This window comes from Ptychodera flava, chromosome 1, assembly GCF_041260155.1.
Source record: "Ptychodera flava strain L36383 chromosome 1, AS_Pfla_20210202, whole genome shotgun sequence".
In the NCBI taxonomy this organism is placed as follows: Eukaryota; Metazoa; Hemichordata; class Enteropneusta; family Ptychoderidae; genus Ptychodera; species Ptychodera flava.
In genome coordinates, this window is record NC_091928.1 from 59,262,209 (window position 1) to 59,283,305 (window position 21,097).

At 36.2% G+C, this 21,097-nt stretch overlaps 3 protein-coding genes across 4 annotated transcripts in view; all 3 read right to left on the reverse strand.

Moving 5' to 3' along the window:
* Positions 1 to 460: 460 nt before the first annotated feature.
* Positions 461 to 3,717, reverse strand: LOC139146138 (uncharacterized). Its single transcript, XM_070717565.1, has 6 exons — positions 3,708 to 3,717; positions 3,570 to 3,581; positions 2,863 to 3,096; positions 2,131 to 2,470; positions 1,112 to 1,202; positions 461 to 591 (listed from the first exon to the last, which is right to left on the reverse strand). Exons 1-5 carry the CDS (start codon positions 3,715 to 3,717, stop codon positions 1,118 to 1,120), a joined length of 681 nt encoding a protein of 226 aa, XP_070573666.1. The 3' UTR covers positions 461 to 591; positions 1,112 to 1,117.
* LOC139142074 (hyalin-like) lies at positions 3,625 to 7,612 on the reverse strand. 2 transcript variants are annotated; one of them, XM_070711871.1, is made up of 4 exons: positions 7,348 to 7,612; positions 5,696 to 5,929; positions 4,984 to 4,995; positions 3,625 to 4,742 (listed from the first exon to the last, which is right to left on the reverse strand). In XM_070711871.1, the coding sequence occupies exons 1-4, from the start codon at positions 7,595 to 7,597 to the stop codon at positions 4,498 to 4,500; spliced, it is 741 nt and encodes a 246-aa protein (XP_070567972.1). In that variant the 5' UTR covers positions 7,598 to 7,612; the 3' UTR covers positions 3,625 to 4,497. The 2 variants fall into 2 exon arrangements, with proteins under 2 accessions (XP_070567972.1, XP_070567980.1); XM_070711879.1 differs by lacking the exon at positions 4,984 to 4,995.
* Positions 7,613 to 12,127: 4,515 nt separating this feature from the next.
* LOC139146153 (uncharacterized) overlaps positions 12,128 to 21,097 on the reverse strand; it is a 31,265-nt gene continuing 22,295 nt past the window's right edge. Inside the window, exons 33-45 of the mRNA XM_070717571.1 lie at positions 20,800 to 21,021; positions 19,869 to 20,090; positions 18,940 to 19,161; positions 18,453 to 18,458; positions 17,963 to 18,196; positions 17,724 to 17,735; positions 16,410 to 16,631; positions 15,944 to 15,949; positions 15,412 to 15,633; positions 13,995 to 14,216; positions 13,072 to 13,293; positions 12,606 to 12,611; positions 12,128 to 12,324 (exon numbers count right to left, since the gene is read on the reverse strand). Coding sequence (XP_070573672.1) covers positions 12,128 to 12,324; positions 12,606 to 12,611; positions 13,072 to 13,293; positions 13,995 to 14,216; positions 15,412 to 15,633; positions 15,944 to 15,949; positions 16,410 to 16,631; positions 17,724 to 17,735; positions 17,963 to 18,196; positions 18,453 to 18,458; positions 18,940 to 19,161; positions 19,869 to 20,090; positions 20,800 to 21,021 — 2,015 coding nt within the window. The remainder of the gene's footprint in view (positions 12,325 to 12,605; positions 12,612 to 13,071; positions 13,294 to 13,994; positions 14,217 to 15,411; positions 15,634 to 15,943; positions 15,950 to 16,409; positions 16,632 to 17,723; positions 17,736 to 17,962; positions 18,197 to 18,452; positions 18,459 to 18,939; positions 19,162 to 19,868; positions 20,091 to 20,799; positions 21,022 to 21,097) is intronic.

The following is a 21,097-nucleotide window of genomic DNA, read 5'->3' on the forward strand; positions in this document are numbered from 1 at the left end:
TAAATGGAAAATACACCAGTTTCAACATCGATCCTCGATTTCCTGAACAATTGTAAAACACAGACCTTGCTTTAGGTTTCATGCATGGATGTGAATCGACGACTGTTAGCTTTAAAGACGCGAAAGTCAAAGTTAAAGCAGATTAGGTATTATTTTTTACTAGCGTAAGGAAAGTGCGGTCTCTAGTTGCACAGCTCCTTTCAAAATATGAGATGTCCGCCACGTTTATTGAGCCAGTTGGGCACGCGCAGGACTGAAAGAAGTCCCAATTTTGTATTTAAATTTGCTTGTAGTAAAGATTGGTTTGGGCGCGCGGTCAACGACTCGGAGACTCCCTAGCTTGGTAAGAATTACCCACGCCACACCGCAGTTCAATCTCTGGGTGGAGATTCTGTGATGAGCTAAGTGAACTAACAACGAACATCCACGCACAATGAAAAAATGACATACTTTTCTATTTTAAGCATGATCTATTTATTTATAAGGCATTGCAAGTTATTGAGAATAACATCGGCAATTTAATTCAATAAAGCGTATAAGTGTCAGTTTCCTGGACTTTTGAAATGAAGATATTGTATGAAGATATTGTATCTGTGGAAAGAACAGACAGTAAAATTTTAATCAGTAACGGTCAGTGACTTTATTACAATCCAACCTCGTTCATTCGTTGAGCAAGTGGCACATTACATGCCTTAGATTTGCATTCATGAAGCAGTTCGTATAATATTTGACTCAATATAACGGTAATGTTTACGATTGATGGGTGAAATTGGAATTATGACGATTTTGTTATTTTTTGTAATCCGTCTTCAAGGGAAATAGCGGGGCTAAAGGTAATGTACAATGAAGTGGAGTTGTACAGTCAAACGATTTAAAATAGATTATACCACAGTCCCTCCACCCTGCGGTTATACTTATGTTATCTTCATACACTAAAACCGTCTCTCCTTGTCTCACAATATTGTTACAAGCTATTCAGATCAACGTTGGGTGTGTATGGTAAGTTTACTGCAAAAAGTCTGGGCAACTGTTGTATTATATGACTGACATTGAATTGTAATGTTGGTCCATATCTAGTACTTAGTTAACGTGTGAACTTTGAGATCCTTACCAATGATTAACATATGCAGACAAATCCATTCTTTTCTGTACAGCCAGCACTGGTCCAGTCATCATTTCGTGTCCCCCATCTACGAGGGCTCCTAAAAGATAGAATTAGAGGTTTCAATGCCAATGTTGTAGATTCCCATGGACAGAAGAAAATCAATAAATATGGCAAGTGATTGAAACGAAAATAAATAGATGGTCGATAGTCATTCAAAAATTATAAAACAAATCTTTCAATTTTCATTAAAGGGCCATTATTTGTAACTTTTGACCATTTTTTACCTCGGAAAATTCCGTGTTGGAGGCTCATATTTGTTGCAAAATGTTGTTTTACGAAGAAACAAACATGATTAGTGATGTTATAGCCACATAAAACTGCTAATTTTTGTTCAAACGTGTTGCCCTTCCGAGCTCGTTTGTTGACGTCTGGCATGCTCAGCGTGCTGGGGAGAACGCAGATATGGTGACGCCGCGATCACGCCAGATGTACAAGTTCACGTTTATTGCGGGATCAAAACAACATTGCGTCGTGAATTGCCAGACATCTGGCTACGCAACGTGCTCGGACAATGGACTACGACGTAAGTGCCGGGCATAAGTAATGGATATTTATTTTGAAATTCCTGTAAATGGCTCGCGCAGGTGCAGAAGAATGCCTACGTTGCAATCCGCGTGTCAACAGAGTTTGTATTTCTGTCCGGACAAAATTGAAATTTTCGTTGTAAAATCACATGTTATTTAGTTGTAGGGCACGTAATGTTTCCGAATAATATGCGATTCTCTGTTATTTGACAGGCGATTCAACATGACCCAGTGATCATTTCAATCAAAACTAACGGAAAAATCGCAAGAAGATACAGCTAATGGAACTTTAATTCAGATAATGGTGGCTCGGAAGTTAACCTTACTTGTTCCTAAATGGTATCAATAAAGAACTGACTTTATAGAATCTATTCATAATAGTTACTTTAGTGATAAGTGAATTTACTCTTACGAATAACCTTAGATAGTATCTCATCTTACCAAATCAATCCACAGCAACCGTTGCGCCTCTCTGGTTCTCCGTTGCCCCAGTTTTCGTAGCATATCTTAGCAGAACGGTTCGGCACACCCAAGTACCGCCATTCATTCTGACCTCCATCGTATTTTGCTCCAAACCAATACTTCTTACAGGTGAACCGATCGCCAGTGTTACGGATATATGACACTATTGCATTGTTGGTTGCCTGATCCGGAATCTCGGCCAAGTAACCTTCAGGCTGCAGATTTAAACAATGACTCTTCGCTTCCATCCATGTTTTAGAGCACGGGAAAATTAGGTATCGTCGGCATGGCCTTACAATAGGTCCAATCGGACAAGGTACTGCACAAATATCGAACAGGAGAAACAGAGAAATGAAACACATGTAGATGGTAAACTTGTTGAAGCAGAGTTTCTTTGTAACAAAGAGTTCACTAACAATCTTCTATCTTCAGTACAAACAACAACACTATGGTGTATTGGCAACCAACATTACATACATTTAGCATGTGTATCCTTTGTTCAGTGTGTTTTCGGTTACATTCATGCTTTGTCCAGTTATTTTTAAGAGAGAGTGCATCCAAAAGAATACAAGAACGTCCGTTATCATCGGCATTACCAAAACATGGCGATGACTTGCATTATTATGGCTTTTTCTGTAGTTGCGTCATTTATCAGAATTACTGCGTCACTGCACGGAAAAATCGTATTTTTAGAAAAAAATGAACACTTACAAACTTTGACTTTAAACGAACACATAGCCTCATTCCCAGCACCGTCGGTGGCAGTACATGTCACCGTGGTCTCGCCAACCATGAACACTGAGCCAGATTCGTGCGTGCACTGGTATCTAACAACATTCGAATCGTCGCTGACAATTGGTGCTGGGTAGTACACTGGTTCTCGTGAATTGCATTTGTCGTCGTCGACCTTTATGTCGGCAGGGCATTCAATTTCAGGCGGAGACACTTGGAACGGGTGTTTAAAAGAGAAACAAGCATGAAGAATTGAAATTAGTAACTTTCATTCGCCGACACCCCAGACTCATGTGTACATTAGTGGGTCACAACATTAAAATTGTCGTTTACATCAGGTACAGGGTGTAACCCTGGTAATCGTAAATTGTATTGTATTGACCGTGATGTGGGCAAGGCACTATATTGTATTGGCTGCCGTTGACCGTGATGTCGGCGAGGCACTATATTGTATTGGCTGCCGTTGACCGTGATGTCGGCAAGGCACTATATCTCATTACTATTCACAATTAGTATGTATTCAAAGGCGAGATTGGCATGTAAAATTGTAATGTATACAACTTTGAATCACCTTCAACATACTTATCGAACCACGGCCCATTTATCTATGCTGATTTGAAAATAATTTAAAACATGCTGATTCATTTACAAGGGCAATATGACCGTCTTATCGCCTGTTTACTTACAATCACATTCTTCTGTTGGCAGTAAAAAAAAGAAATGAAAGTTAAATTGATGTATGAAAAATGTAAATGATCTGATTGAAGATATCGAATCGTTACAGAGAATGTTATCGCTGTTAGACTATTTATATGAAGACACACCTGAAGTCATCTACGGTTGTCTCATGGATTTAATTATGGCTTGTAACTCAACAGGACAATGATTTTTTTCTCTAAGTCTAGTAGATACTTGACAATGGGCAATCATGTACAACATGTAAATAGATAACGTTTTACCATCTATTTAAACTTTATCGATTCAAAATGAGAAAGTAGTTCCAAAAGTTTTCCGGCAAAGCCATAGCTTATTTTGCAGAATAATTTTAGCTGGTTTATTTTGTCCGATTTTGAAGTAACCATTTGTTTTGAGTGTTTATTGTTTTAATTACTGCTCAAGTCATCAGCAATTATCAGACATTCTGTGTTACTGATCAATTTATTACTATTAGAAATATTTAGATGGGAGTGACCTCTTTAACTTGCTTTTGTCGTCTTTCTTTACATAATTATCGACGCATATTAAAGTCACGACAATATACCGATATGGAAACAACTAAACTTTTCTCTAGACAGAGATATACTTAACACTCTCTCATTCTTGATGCAAACACGAGATGCAAACGCTGTATCTGTTTGACTGAGGTGGTCTATGTCTTTGCAGACAGCTAATATTTCTAGATATTGTAACCGTGTAGACGTATTGGGATTAAACTTATGGCGAATCTTTCGCTTGTACGTAGGTTACTACCGACCCATATTCACGAGTAAGCAGCATGGCGACGACCATGAATGACAAAAAACTTACAAGAAGACGAAGACGACAAAAACCTACTAAGCCACGTGATTGTTTTATCTTGATTTTCACTATGGAGATATTATGATAAAGATGTAGTCAATACGTACCGACTATAACGTCCAATGTGCAGCTTGCTGTATTGCCAGCTCCATCAGTGGCTGTACACGTGACCGGTGTGACGCCAACTGTGAAGATCGATCCCGGAGCAGGTACACAGTCATAATCTACCACACCAGAATCGTCAGTGACGGTTGGTAGTTTGTACCAAACACGTTGTGACCCTGTACATCCATCATCATCCACGGTCTTGTCACTTGCACAACTAATGTCAGGTGGTGTAACTGAAATGATTCAAACGAATGTTACTTGCACAAAAGTGCCAATAAAAACTTCTTATCTGCCTTTTAATCCAGTTACCTTATTTATTTCAACGAATTGAAAAGGATTTGACACGTAAACTTCGCTTGTGTATTAAACAATGAAGATAAATGTGAATTCAATCACAAGTGTAAAACTTTTCAAATAATAAGAGTATTCATTTTAAATGAAAGGAAGTAAGTTTTTGAGAAAGCTTTTACTTACGGTCACATTCCTCTGTAGGCAGAAGAATTGTACAGAACGAGATGGCATTAAATAAAATATGTGATTATGTATTAAAACAAAGAAGCGCATGTCATTACGTCTAAGCATTGAGACACACGAAGAGATCCGCAATTCAAGGGCAACGATGGTGGAGATGGTATGAAGCTAGAGTTTTGTATACAATTTCTGCATAAATTTAATCTTCAAACATACAATTTGAACTACGAAATTTCTTGACTTAATCCTTTTACATCCAGTTTTATCATTTTATTTTAATATAATGCTGCGTCAATTTATGTCTTAATAGCGAAAATACAATGCACAACACGTCTTCAACTAATTTAATAAGCAGTGTAACGTGTAACAATATTTTTAGGCAACAAAGTTTGCAAACTAGACGATAAATAAGCTACCATTCAACAAAATACGTCATTAGGATAAATAAGGCAGTGGCGAACTATTTGAATAATAACGATAAAAATGTAGTCAACTTTATACCCTTGTAATAAGCAGCTTCTGTGTACTTGTCGTCTAGCAAAGACAAGCTAAGTACTACTAAGCTAAGTACTACAAAGTTTTACTCTCAATCCTTTACATGGGATATTTTTGCATTTATTTTTCAATCTTACACAGTCATAAGGTTTTTCAATAGAGAAATCAAAAACATATTATTCTATCAGGAGTTTGGTGACAAAGGTTTATCGGATCGTACCGACTATAACGTCCAATGTGCAGCTTGCTGTATTGCCAGCTCCATCAGTGGCTGTACACGTGACCGGTGTGACGCCAACTGTGAAGATCGATCCCGGAGCAGGTACACAGTCATAATCTACCACACCAGAATCGTCAGTGACGGTTGGTAGTTTGTACCAAACACGTTGTGACCCTGTACATCCATCATCATCCACGGTCTTGTCACTTGCACAACTAATGTCAGGTGGTGTAACTGAAATGATTCAAACGAATGTTACTTGCACAAAAGTGCCAATAAAAACTTCTTATCTGCCTTTTAATCCAGTTACCTTATTTATTTAAACGAATTGAAAAGGATTTGACACGTAAACTTCGCTTATGTATTATACAATGAAGATAAATGTGAATTCAATCACATGTGTAAAACTTCTCAAATAATAAGAGTATTCATTTTGAATGAAAGGAAGTAAGTTTTTGAGAAAGCTTTTACTTACGGTCACATTCCTCTGTAGGCAGAAGAATTGTACAGAACGAGATAGCATTAAATAAAATATGTGATTATGTATTAAAACAAAGAAGCGCATGTCATTACGTCTAAGCATTGAGACTCACGAAGAGATCGGTAGTTCAAGGGCAACGATGATGGAAGTGGTAGAAAACTAGAGTTTTGTATATAATGTCTGCACAAATTTCATCTTCATAAATACAATTTTAGCTACGAAATTTGTATCCTCATTCCTTTTAAATCCAGTTTTATCATTACATTGTATAACAATACTGGTGAATATGCATCGCACAACACGCCGTCCGTCAATTAATTTAAGGGGGCGCTGCACCCAACACACCATATTTTGCTCAAAATCACGTTTTCGCAAATACTTATTCAATTTTAATTAATATGTTAACCCGAGATTAAAATTTTGGTGGGGTTCACCTTTTAGGTTGTCAAGCAGTCGTAAGTTTCGTGTTAAAGAAGTGTTAATTTATGCAAATGAATGCAAATCAGCCGATTTCCTGGCTTCTTTTTCCTCCAAATTTCAAAATTTCCAAGAATTTAACTCCAGTCTGGCTGAGTCGAATTTGCTGAAATTTTCACATTAAGTTCTTTAAATGCTCTTTAAAAAAACGACTTTTTTGTTTGGCAATCAAGTTCTTACATTTTAAATAACAGGCATTTGAATTTTACTGATCATGATTTTAATCACCTTTTTGACTGTCAGTTTTTTAAACCCTTGTCATTTTTTAATATGTACAGATGATGCAAAATAAAACTGTCGTTTTTTCCTACATATACTCTTCTTCCAAATTAAATATTACATTTCAGAAAATAGTGTCAATTTTTTAACTTAAATTAATTTTCATCATTAATACCAAAATTGAGTTTTTTACCACAAATATACACCCACTTTATATTCCGAGAAAACAACTGTTACCATACTACTTTTAGAGTCTCTGCTTTTCGAAAATATATAGTATAAGGTAGTTTTCTGGTCATCGTTGATGAGAAATATTGCTTTGAAAAAACTGTTTCGGCAACATGCAGCTCCACCTTAATAAGCAGTGTAATGTGTAACAACATCGTTATGCCTCAAAATTTGAAAACCAGACGGATTAAATAAAATAATGGCGAACTTTTTGAATAATTATGATAAAGATGTAGTCAATACGTACCGACTATAACGTCCAATGTGCAGCTTGCTGTATTGCCAGCTCCATCAGTGGCTGTACACGTGACCGGTGTGACGCCAACTGTGAAGATGGATCCCGGAGCAGGTACACAGTCATAATCTACCACACCAGAATCGTCAGTGACGGTTGGTAGTTTGTACCAAACACGTTGTGACCCTGTGCAACCGTCGTCGTCTACGGTCTTATCGTTTGCACATTTGATTGTGGGAGGCGTTGCTGTAACCGAGATCATTGAAACCTTTTAAATGCTACAATGCATTAACAAAAGCGGCTACTTAAAGAACAACTGGCGAATCGGTTGAAAAAAGTCAACTGCGTATAATTTGCAAAACTACTCATAAACACGATTGGAACTAATTTGGGATAATTGCATAGTATAGAAATGTCGGTTTAATGTGCAAACGTTAGCTCATCCTTCCTTTCATTCCTTTTTACGTTATGAGTAATTTGTAATATTGCAACATTCAGCTATAGAGCAACTAACACTTTTTAGACTTTTGAAAAATTTGACAATCAAATTATTTCAAAACATTAGTTCCAATCGTGTTCACAAATTAAGGAAATTACTGCCTGCCTTACCGGAGAGTTCAATTTTACTGTTACCATTACAGTGGCCAGTTACATAATGGCAGATGTTTCCATCAGTAGCTAGCTATATAGGGTACACAGAACATGTGACACAACTATAGAGGCAGGCTATGTTTTCCCTACAGAACATCTTATAAAAGTTACATGATAGAACTCATAATTTCAAAGGAAATATTAAAGAGGAGAAACCTCTTCAACGCTAATTTTTAACTTCACTATTACTTCTTACTTTTTCCGTTTACCTTCTGTAATCCCTTTGTTGTATAATAATACAATAATAATTCATTTCATCATTAAACGGATGATGGTAAGCACACACTAAATCAAACGTCTCATTATGTTATGAATAGCCGTTGAAAATTAGAGTCTGATTAAGTTTCGGTTTTCATATTATCATTTCCACTGTTAATATTGAGCTAATAAAGTGAAACATGCACAATGAAGATATATATTCAATTATATCAATGTAAATATCATTAACTTACCGTCAACTTGAAAGGGAGGAAATAAGAGGAATAAAAAAGACCAATTAACAAAAGGCACATAAAATATTTCTAGCTGTGAAATATCCCTTAAATGTGAAGAAGAAGTTCAAAAGAAATGTTTCCAATTGCTATCAAGGGGAACATCCCGACTCTCTCGTTTGTATTTACGAGTTCTCAAGAAAAAGTTTTATTTTCTTACCAATGGTAACGTCAAAGGAACACTCAGCTTGATTTCCTGCTGCATCAGTCGCTATGCATATCACAGGTGTTGTACCAACAGGGAAGGCAAACCCAGATGGTGGATTGCATTCAACTGTTGCATCCTCTGAGCTTGGAGTTTGGTATTTCACTATCTGTTCACCGTCACCATCAGTGTCATAATCAGTGATAGGGTCAGGGCACACGATTTCTGGTGCAGTCTCTGTGAAACGTGACATTTTAAAGACATTCTATGACATTCTAAACGTGTTCGGTTAGTTAGTCTGTAACATTCACAAAACTCAGACGTGAAATTTTTTCAAACTTATTTTACTGAATTAATATAATATGACACAATTCTGTTTATGAATAATAATTATACGAGGAAAAACACGCCAAAAAACAAAGTGATACTTACTATCAACTGACAAAAGAAAATGAGAAGAAAGAAAAACATTCAATATTTAAGAATGGAATGATTATCGAAAACACCTGCATACAAAAATCCAGTCTTTATTGAAATTGTCGTGTACGATACAAGTTTAAAAACTACTGTTAGAAAGGTAACACGTGCACAGCAGAGTAATCAGGCTGCCACAAACATTACTGCTTTCAAGTTTTGGTTCTCAGCTGAGGGTATCTCTTCGTCACCAGCCCACGTCGTTAAATGTTGGTCGGTATTTGCTTTATCCACTACCAATTCTTAACTTCATAACTTATGCTATTTAAAAATCCGAACACAATTTATGCTATTTAAAAACCCGAACACAATTTACATTTTGATTCTTCAATCATCTGCAAGTTTTCATGGTTGTGTATTTATCTACACTTCTAATGTTAAGAGCGATATAGCAGATCCAAAGGTAAGTTCCTTACCAATAGTAACTTCAAATGAACATTCGGCCTGATTTCCTGCTGCATCAGTCGCTATGCATATCACAGGTGTTGTACCAACAGGGAAGGCAAACCCAGATGGTGGATTGCATTCAACTGTTGCATCCTCTGAGCTGGGAGTTTGGTATTTCACTATATGTTCATCGTCACCATCAGTGTCATAATCAGTCATAGGGTCAGGGCACACAATTTCTGGTGCAGTCTCTGTGAAACGTGACATTTTAAAGACATTCTCTGATATGCTGAAAGAGACATTCTATGATATTCTGAAAGTGTTTGTTTAATTAGACTGTACCATTGACAGCATTAAGGCGACAAATGATTGATATTGTGCTTTCTCTTTTTGCATTCAAAATGACACTTTCCCTGTTGTGAATGCTCATTATATGAGATAAAAAGCAGAACAGAAAACAACAGTGATACTTACTATCCACTGATGAAGGATTAGCGGGAAACAAAGAAGGAAATATAATCCTTAATGTATGAAGTGATTTCTCAAAAAAGTTATGCTCTGAAAGATACTTTCTGTATTGAAATTATCGTGGAGGATAAATGTTTTAAAAGTACCAGTGAGAAAAGTAACATCCCCAAATAAAAATCGAGATGTATGTATATCAGTGTCTTCTACTGGTTTAATCTACTTCCGATTCATATGTTTTACGCTAATTTCAAACCCAAACACATTTTTACATTTCCATACTTTCACCACATGCAAATTTTTCAAAAATGTGTATTACAGTACAAAAGTTATATTAATAGTGAGAAACCATTCTTCCCATTTCTACAGTATTAAAACGGCAACAGACAAAGATATAAAAAGATAAGTTCCTTACCAATGGTAACTTCAAAGGAACATTCGGCCTGATTTCCTGCTGCATCAGTTGCTATGCATATCACAGGTGTTGTACCAACAGGGAAGGCAAACCCAGATGGTGGATTGCATTCAACTGTTGCATCCTCTGAGCTTGGAGTTTGGTATTTCACTATCTGTTCACCGTCACCATCAGTGTCATAATCAGTCATAGGGTCAGGACATTCAATTTCTGGTGGTGTCTCTGTGAACGGTGATTTATTTATTACATATTGTGACATTCTGGACGTGTTGGTTTAGTTAGTCTGTAACTATCACAACATTTATGCGAGAAACGTAATGTGTTTTGATCTTTTTCACTCTTATTTCATCAATAAAACGGCACTTTGTTCAATATTAATGCTAATTCTACAGGCCAAAAACATAAGAAAAAAGTAAGAAATAAGCAAGATGATACTTACTATCCACTGATGACATATAAACGGAAAATAAATAAATGTGATGTTTAAAGAATGAAATGATTTATCGTCAAGACGTGCGCTGAAAGTTCCGTTGTTGTGGACATTATTGTGTAAGATACAAGATATATAACTACTTGCTGGAAAGGTAACACTACCACTATCGAATTACAAGGATGATACACACATCTGTGGTTTCACATTGAAAGCACTTAACTGTTGAAAGCTGACAGTGTCTCTTCGTCACTGGCCTACATCGTTACAAAATTAGTCGATATTGCATTTTATCTGCTGCTCATTCTTACGTTTTACGCTTATACTATTTTAAAAACTGAAGCACATTATCACACTTTGTTCCTTTATTCATGTGGAAAGTGTTAAATATTTGTTAAACATAAAAGACTCATTGTGATAGTGATGAAACACCCTTCTTAAGGTTTTTCATTCGAGAATTACAGCAAAGCTACAAAATAATAGGTTTAAAGTTAAGTTACTTACCAATAGTAACTTCAAATGAACATTCGGCCTGATTTCCTGCTGCATCAGTTGCTATGCATATCACAGGTGTTGTACCAACAGGGAAGGCAAACCCAGATGGTGGATTGCATTCAACTGTTGCATCCTCTGAGCTGGGAGTTTGGTATTTCACTATCTGTTCACCGTCACCATCAGTGTCATAATCAGTCATAGGGTCAGGACAAGTAATTTCCGGTGGTGTCTCTGTGAAAAGTGATATTAAGAAGCCATGAAGTGACTTTCACATAAATATGTTGAGTTTAAGGTATAATCATTTGGTCACAAAATTGATCCTGTATACTCTGTGTCTTCAACAGTTTCGTCCTTTCTACAATCGATAACCGGTTGAGTGTCTGGAAATCATATATCTTGCCCGATATTGGTACAACTACTCCAACTCCTTCCTCCAATCAAGATATTTTACTAAAAATATTTTTATAATGTGTTTACTTACGATCACATTCTTCTGCAGGCATCAAATGTAGAAAGTAAAAGAAAGATGATAAAAATAAAATAATTTTGTAAATGTACTTTGCAAAGACTGTACGCAGGAATGGATAGACAATAACGGCGACACAGTAACGGAAACAAGAGGGCTCTACTGACCCGACCATTTCAGTGATATACACTATATCAGGTAGCGAGTCCGATGACAAGCGCTCTATTGTGTCATTTAATGTTAGTTATTGCATATGTACATTATGTTGATTTATAAGTGTATTGTTATCTTCCAGCTCGTCTACACACGACATAACCACCAGAAACTCCAAATAACGGTAAGCGAAGGCACAATAAATCCTTGCGAATTTATGTTAAGTATACCTACCAACGGTGACTTCCAGCGAGCAGTTTGCTTTATTACCAGCTCCATCAGTGGCTGTACACGTGACCGTTGTCGTGCCTACATCGAAGTAGTCTCCCCGATCAGGTACACACTCATAATCTACATCACCTGAATCGTCACTAACAGTGGGCACGGCGTACCAAACTCGCCTTGATCCGGTACACCCTGTGTCGTTAACCTTTTTATCCCTTCCACATTTTATGGTGGGAGGTGTCCCTATAAAAATCAGACGAAAGAGAGAGAGAGAGAGAGAGAGAGAGAGAGAGAGAGAGAGAGAGAGAGAGAGAGAAATTCGTTCAGTATTGAAAACCTATGTACAACTGGAAGAAATTGCGTAACAGGGAAATAATAAAGTGTTTCAAACGAATAACTATGAACTAAAACTTTACAGTATTAAAGAGAAATACACTTTAAGAACTCGAGAGATATATTGTCTTTTCACTTACCATCCTCTGGTGACAAAGAAACAAGGAAGGAAAGGAAAAGAACAATTAACACTGAAAACGTCTGTACAAATTTCATAAAATAAGTGGAGTGAACGTTTAGTAACACATTTAGCTATTAAACGTTTCCTTTTCCAAAATATTTCTGATTACCTAAGTATTTTTGAGGTTTCTTGTATTTTACGGTGTCGCTAATACCTTTCATATAACTTACTCGTCTACCCCCGAAAACGTTGTTTACCTATCAGTTGTACTATTGACGAAACAACGGCCCTTATTGCCTGCTGATTCTGTTGCTGCGCCTCGCACAGATGTTTTAAATGCCATAGTTTGCTTTAAAATTTGCTTGTTCCACTCTAACATTGTCAAGGATTCCCTTAGTTTTGCTCTAGTTATCAACATCTGGCACTATACAATTTTGTCAAATATTTACAGAACCGACAAAGATAATGAATGGCAAGTTCCTTACCAATAGTAACTACAAATGAGCAGTTGGCCTGATTTCCTGCTGCATCAGTCGCTATGCATATCACAGGTGTTGTACCAACAGGGAAGGCTGACCCTGATGGTGGAGTGCATTCAACTGTTGCATCCATTGAGCTTGGGGTTTGGTAAGTCACTATCTGTTCACCGTCACCATCAGTGTCATAATCAGTCATGGGTTCAGGACATTCAATATCTGGTGCAGTTTCTGTGAATGGTGACATTTTAAAGACATATTTTGACATTGTGAATGTGTTGGTTTAGTTGGTCTGTACAATTCGCATCATTAAAACGAGGTACTTGTTATTTTGTCTTGTGTTCTCCCTTATTTCATCAATAAATATGACACTTTCCTTCTTATCAATGCTTACCATACGAGCACAAAAGTACATAAAAATAAGCAAGGTCATACTTACTATCAACTGGTTAAGAAAAAACAGAAAAGAAAGACATAAATGTGATATTTAAAGTGTGAAATGATTTATAGGCAAGACGGTAGCTGAAAGAGCACGTTTGTATTGACATTATCGTGTAAGACACAAGTTTATAACTACTTGCAGAAAAGGTAACTCTTATACAATCGAATTACAAGGGTCTTTCAAATATCAGTGGTTTAAAGTTTCGGTTGAAAGCTGACACAGTGTTCTTCGTCAATAGCCTACATCGTTACAAAATTGATCGATATTGGGTTTTTTATCTGCTTCTAAAATCTGACCTTTTACGCTTATACTATGTCACAACCCAAGCACATAATTACATTTTGATCCTTTAATCATCTAAAAAATTTCAAATATTTGTTTAACGTACGAGACTGATAATTTCAATGGCGATAAACCACCATTTCTAAGGTATTTCGTCGGAGAAATACAGAAAAGTGACACATTGAAAGGTATAAGGTAAGTTCCTTACCAATGGTAACTACAAATGAGCAGTTGGCCTGATTTCCTGCTGCATCAGTCGCTATGCATATCACAGGTGTTGTACCAACAGGGAAAGCAAACCCAGATGGTGGATTGCATTCAACTGTTGCATCCTCTGTGCTGGGAGTTTGGTATTTCACTATCTGTTCACCGTCACCATCAGTGTCATAATCAGTGATGGGTTCAGGACATTCTATTTCTGGTGGTGTCTCTGTGAAAAGTAATATTTTAAAAACACTGTGACTTTCTGAAATTATTGGTTTGGTTTGTTTGGTCTGTGCAATGCGCATCATTAATACGAGAAACGTATGTTTTTGATATCGTGTTTCCCTCTATTCCATCTATGAATATGACAATTTTGTCAGTATCATTGCTTAATCATGAGCAAAAAACATAGAAATAAGCAAGGTCATACTTACTATCCACTGATGAAGTGTAAATGGAAAAAAAAAATAAATATCATATCTAAAGTGTGGAATGAATTATCGTCAAGATGTGCGCTGCGCTAATTCTCGGTTTTACGGAACATATCATGTATGATACATGTTTCAAACTGCTGGTGCGAAAGATAACACTTGTTTAATAGGATTTCCAGGATGTCAAAAATATCCATGGTTTCAAATTCGGTTGAAAGCTGACAGAATTTTGTCGTCACAAGCTGACATTATTACAAAATTAGCCATATTGTCTTTATCAGCTTCTAATCCATACGTTTTACGCTTCCACTATTTCTAAACCTCAGCGCATTTTTACAATTTTATCCATTAGCTGCAACCCTACGAAATTTTCCAAACCTTCAATTTCCTCAGATATTGCAATCTGAAATTGAACGATATAGTTGGTAACTCCGTCTCAATAACGTATTGATCTGGTAGACTAGGCAAAAAATTGAACAGATATTTGTTCATTTAAATGTCCTGCTTTTTTCAAAATCTTACCACGTTATCTGAAAAATGGAGAGTTTTTTGTCAACGTGGAGTGAATCCCTTTCCCGTTCTCTTATTGGGTTGCATCATGTTGTATTTGTTAAGATAAAAATGTGTACATGTACCATTTACGCTGTTTATCATGTAGTTTTATGGAGGCTGCCATATTTGGGTGCGAGTTTATTACTATTCGCCTTACTGACACCTCAAATGCAGTCCTTTTGAGTGGATGATTATATTTGAGTAAGCATCTCTGAGTGAGAATATTTCTATGAACTAATTTTAATCTAAATATAAAATCATGAAATTAATGCCAAACGTTGCAGCTCATGTGCCGTTAATCATATGCAAATGTTTCGAATGTGTTCATTTATGTACAAGACTTATGTTAATAAAGATGAACCGACCTTCATATTGTTATTCATTCGATAATTACGAAAAAACCCGACACACTAACAGGTATAAAGGTAAGTTCCTTACCAATGGTAACTACAAATGAGCAGTTTGCCTGATTTCCCGCTGCATCAGTCGCTATGCAAATCACAGGTGTTACACCAACAGGGAAGGCTGACCCTGATGGTGGAATGCATTCAACTGTTGCATCCTCTGAGCTTGGAGTTTGGTAAGTCACTATCTGTTCACCGTCACCATCAGTGTCATAATCAGTCATAGGGTCAGGGCATTTAATTTCTGGTGGTGTCTCTGTGAAATACGATTTCACAATAGCATTTGCTCTTTTAAAATTTTGTGCGTTGGTTCAAATCATGGGAAAAATGACACATATCCGTGTTCGTTGCTTGTAACGGTGTAATTAGTAAAACGCCATATATTATTATTATTATTCTTCGTGAATTTCTTATCAGATAGTGCTTTTCTATATATTACTGGTATTTCTCATTTCTTTCTCTTTAATCATGCGATTGACACAAAAAATAAAAACTATCACCTGACCTTACACGGTCAATATCACTTTTGTTCTCCCAATCAAAGTAGAATAAATGATAATACTCACTGTCCACTGTAAAGAGAAAATTGGAAGAAAATATGGTAAAAATGTGATATGATATTTCTCGGTGGGTTATGAACAACTAATTTGATTGAAACTTTTCAAATTATTCCTGTTATTATCATTGACTTAGGCAATAGGAAACATAGGATTTATAAATCTGAAAACAATCTCCCCCTTAACTAAACCTTACAGTACAGCTGTGTGATTATTTGGGGGATTTATCTTAACGAAATTCAAGTCATAGTCATATAAACATGTCGACCCTTTATTTCAATTCATTGCAATTTAATATCTGCATCTCATTTTAAGTATTCGCTAGTTCCATGTACAAGCTTTTGTTTGCGATAATCGGTTACTTAACTTGATAGATACTACGGGATAAAAGGGCAAATTATGAATTCATGTTCATTGAGATATGTTTTGAGATTAATATGGAAAAATTAAACCTCGAAAAAGATAGTTTTCGTACCGATGGTAACTTCAAATGAACATTCGGCCTGATTTCCTGCTGCATCAGTTGCTGTGCATATCACAGGTGTTACACCGACAGGGAAGGCAAACCCAGATGGTGGATTGCATTCAACTGTTGCATCCTCTGAGCTTGGAGTTTGGTAAGTCACTATCTGTTCACCGTCACCATCAGTGTCATAATCAGTCATAGGGTCAGGACAAGTAATATTGGGTGGTGTTACTGTAAATGAAGGCATTTGACATGGCATGATATTATTATATTCTGAAACCCACATGCATTGAGGAGTCAATAGCTGTTTCTATATATACGGAAATAAAATTACTCTTGGAATAAACTTAATAACTTTTCTGAGAAGCCGTAGCATGTTTTAAATCAGAGCCCCTGTATTAGGTCATTGACACTCAGTGAACAACAGTCTTTAGTTGATATGGCCTTTTTTGTTAGCATATTGGACTTTTTCCCCCGATTAAGATGCTGTTAATTATTTTTTTTAACATTAACTTTTTTCTACTGACAAAAGGCTACGCTCTGCCAGCTATATTATGGCTATTTACGAAAGTGTGTTGAGTTGTTGAGTAATTTGTAGGAAATAGAAAGCGCTTCGAAATACAACACGTGTTAATAGGCGAAGATTTTGTTGATCCACAGCACACTGAATTAAGCCTCTAGTAGGAAATGTCACGTTTGCAAAAGCATAGTTGTGTCAGTGCTTTGCTATCATTCACAGAGGATGACGGCTACTTCATTGTGATCGAGAATACCTCACCAAACTATGTAAGATATCTTAGCCACGCCTAAGGCACAAGTTAGTAATTTATGAAGCTAAACCTCCGATAGCTCACATGAATAGACGATCGGAAGTTATGACCAGACATTATTGTTCAGCAATGCATTTTGTTCAACTTGAACATTTCCCAGTAGTGCAATATTTGAATCAATTATCTCGTCAACTGTAAGTAATGTCAGGTTGTGTATGTAAAAATGATGAATATGTAGGGAGAGACAGACGGAGAGAGCTACCATAACTTATCGTTCCTCTGAAGAGAATATCATAGATATAATATTTTCTATATTTACATAAAGTTTGAAGTTAATGCATATTGAAATATCAATAAGTTTAGGAGTAAAATACACCCTTGTTTGATGTATAAGTCTGTGTCTGCCATGAATCTGATATATTAACATGATAAATATAAATAGTAAAGTACTTTTATCGCTAACTAAGTTCTTGATAGAATTACTTAAGTTGTAAAGCTCGATTCCAAGACGAAAAAATTCTGTAGATAAAAGTAAAATTTTGTATGTACTTACAATCACATTCTTCTACAGGCAGCAGAAGTACAAGAGTAATCATCAGTTAGAATTCAAAAATGATGCAAATATAATTCTAGACAATGAGACAAATAGAATTGAGAATATTTACTCATATTTTTCTCCTCTGGTAGCCTATGGTGATGTAATGCGGGAGCCAAGATAAAACTAATAAAAAACCGCTCTTTTGGGGACTGTCACATGCAACTATATGATTGCTAGTAGTATGGACTACTCACCAACGGTAACGTCCAGCGTGCAATTAGCCTTATTACCAGCTCCATCAGTGGCTGTACACGTGACCGTTGTCGTGCCTACATTGAAGTAGTCTCCCCGATCAGGTACACACTCATAATCTACATCACCTGAATCGTCACTAACAGTGGGCACGGCGTACCAAACTCGCCTTGATCCGGTACACCCTGTGTCGTTAACCTTTTTATCCCTTCCGCATTTGATGGTGGGAGGTGTCCCTATAACAAATCATACGATATATATATATATATATATATATATATATATATATATATATATATATATATATATATATATATATATATATATATATATATATATATTATATTCAGTGTAGATCAACTTGGTTAAATTGAAAGAAATTGCATGTGGAGAAAACAATAAAGAGTTTCGCAGCAATGAACTAAAGCGTTATAGTATTAAAGAACAATAAAGTTGTAAGAACTCAAGAGATATGGTGTCTTCTTCACTTACCATCCTCTGGTGACAAAGCAGCGAGGGGATAGAGAAAAAGAACAATTAACACTGAAAACACTAGTAACATATCATAAAATAAGTACGGTGAATGTTAAGTAGGATATTTCAGCCGTTAAACGTTTGCTTTTCAAAAACATTTCTGACTTCTCGATGCAAAACCAAATATTCTTAAAGGTTTCTGGTATTTAGGGTGTCACTTTTACTTTTGATATTACTTATTCGTCTACCGGACTGCACACTTCATTTACCTGTAATAGTATTGAATAAACAATTGGCCATATTGCCAGCTGGTTTTGTTGATGTGCATCGTACAGTTCTTTAAAGTGGAAAAACTTACTATTATTAATACTTTAAAAGTTGTTTGTTCCGCTCCAAAATTGTCACTGATACTATTAGTTTAGCTTTAGTGATCACACCTTAGCGATACACAACTTTGATCGATATCTAATGAACAGACAAAGACACAGAAAGGTGAGTTCCTTACCAATGGTAACTACAAATGAGCAGTTTGCCTGATTTCCTGCTGCATCAGTCGCTATGCATATCACAGGTGTTACACCAACAGGGAAAGCAAACCCAGATGGTGGATTGCATTCAACTGTTGCATCCTCTGAGCTGGGAGTTTGGTATTTCACTATATGTTCACCGTCACCATCAGTGTCATAATCAGTGATAGGGTCAGGACATTCAATTTCTGGTGGTGTCTCTGCGAATGATGACATTAATAAAACTTATTTTGTTGTAAAGGATGACATTTGATTAAAGTGTCGTAAAGAGACTATTCCTTGCGTGTATATCACTCAAAGTGTGTACTAAAATGCAATAACAATATACAGAATTTTGAAACGTAATAAAAGAAAAGTGATCCGGTGCTACTGATATCTCTTTAAAGACTGTCGCAATGGCAACATAAATAGGTCCAAATATGAAAGACAGCCTATCAGGATGGACATGACGTTTGATAAAGAAAGAACAAATACTCATACTTACTATCAACTGTTCAAGAAATGATTATAGAGAAAAGAGAAAGAAAAGTAAAAATTGATTTCCTGAAATTCTAGGGATACTGTTTGATTCCTTGTAAATCCAAGGAATGGTTTGTGACAATTAACTCTGAGCCAACTGATCAGTTGATTAGTTGTACATGATTGCCATAGTAACGGCTTCAAAACATAGATCTTTTATAGTTTAACATGCTCTCAAGAGCTGGTTAAGAGTTGTAATTTCTGATATTTTCCAATGAAAGGCATAAAATGCAGATTATTTCAAGTATTCTAAATGTCTGAATGTTGAGAATTGTGATATTTCTACCCGGTAAACATGAAGCAGTTTAAACCCTATTTCGTACAGTATTTGTTTCTATATTAACAGTAAGCTAAAACTCTGAGACGTTGATATAGGTAAGTTCCTTACCAATGGTAACTACAAATGAGCAGTTGACCTGATTTCCCGCTGCATCAGTCGCTATGCATATCACAGGTGTTGAACCAACAGGGAAAGCAAACCCAGATGGTGGATTGCATTCAACTGTTGCATCCTCTGAGCTGGGAGTTTGGTATTTCACTATATGTTCACCGTCACCATCAGTGTCATAATCAGTGATGGGGTCAGGACATTCAATTTCTGGTGGTGTCTCTGCGAAATGATGACATTAATAAAACTTATTTTGTTGTAAAGGATGACATTTGATTAAAGTGTCGTAAAGAGACTTTTCCTTGCGTGTATATCACTCAAAGTGTGTACTAAAATGCAATAACAATATAAAGAATTTTGAAACGTAATAAAAGAAAAGTGATCCGGTGCTACTGATATCTCTTTAAAGACTGTCGCAATGGCAACATAAATCGGTCCAAATATGAAAGACAGCCTATCAGGATGGACATGACGTTTGATAAAGAAAGAACAAATACTCATACTTACTATCAACTGTTCAAGAAATGATTATAGACAAAAGAGAAAGAAAAGTAAAAATTGATTTCCTGAAATTCTAGGGATACTGTTTGATTCCTTGTAAATCCAAGGAATTGTTTTTGATACACCTAACTCTGAGCCAACTGATCAGTTTTTTAGTTGTACATGATTGCCATAGTAACGGCTTCAAAACATACATCTTTTATAGTTTAACATGCTCTCAGAGCTGTTTAAGAGTTTAAATTTCTGATACTTTCCAATGAAAGGCATAAAATGCAGATTATTTCAAGTATTCTAAATGTCTGAATGTTAAGGATTGTGATATTTCTACCCGGTAAACATAAAGCAGTACACACCCTTCTTCGTACAGTATTTTTTTCCATATTTACAGTAAACTAAAACTCTGAGACGTTGATATAGGTAAGTTCCTTACCAATGGTAACTACAAATGAGCAGTTGACCTGATTTCCCGCTGCATCAGTCGCTATGCATATCACAGGTGTTGAACCAACAGGGAAAGCAAACCCAGATGGTGGATTGCATTCAACTGTTGCATCCTCTGAGCTGGGAGTTTGGTATTTCACTATATGTTCACCGTCACCATCAGTGTCATAATCAGTGATGGGGTCAGGACATTCAATTTCTGGTGGTGTCTCTGCGAATGATGACATTAATAAAACTTATTTTGTTGTAAAGGATGACATTTGATTAAAGTGTCGTAAAGAGACTAT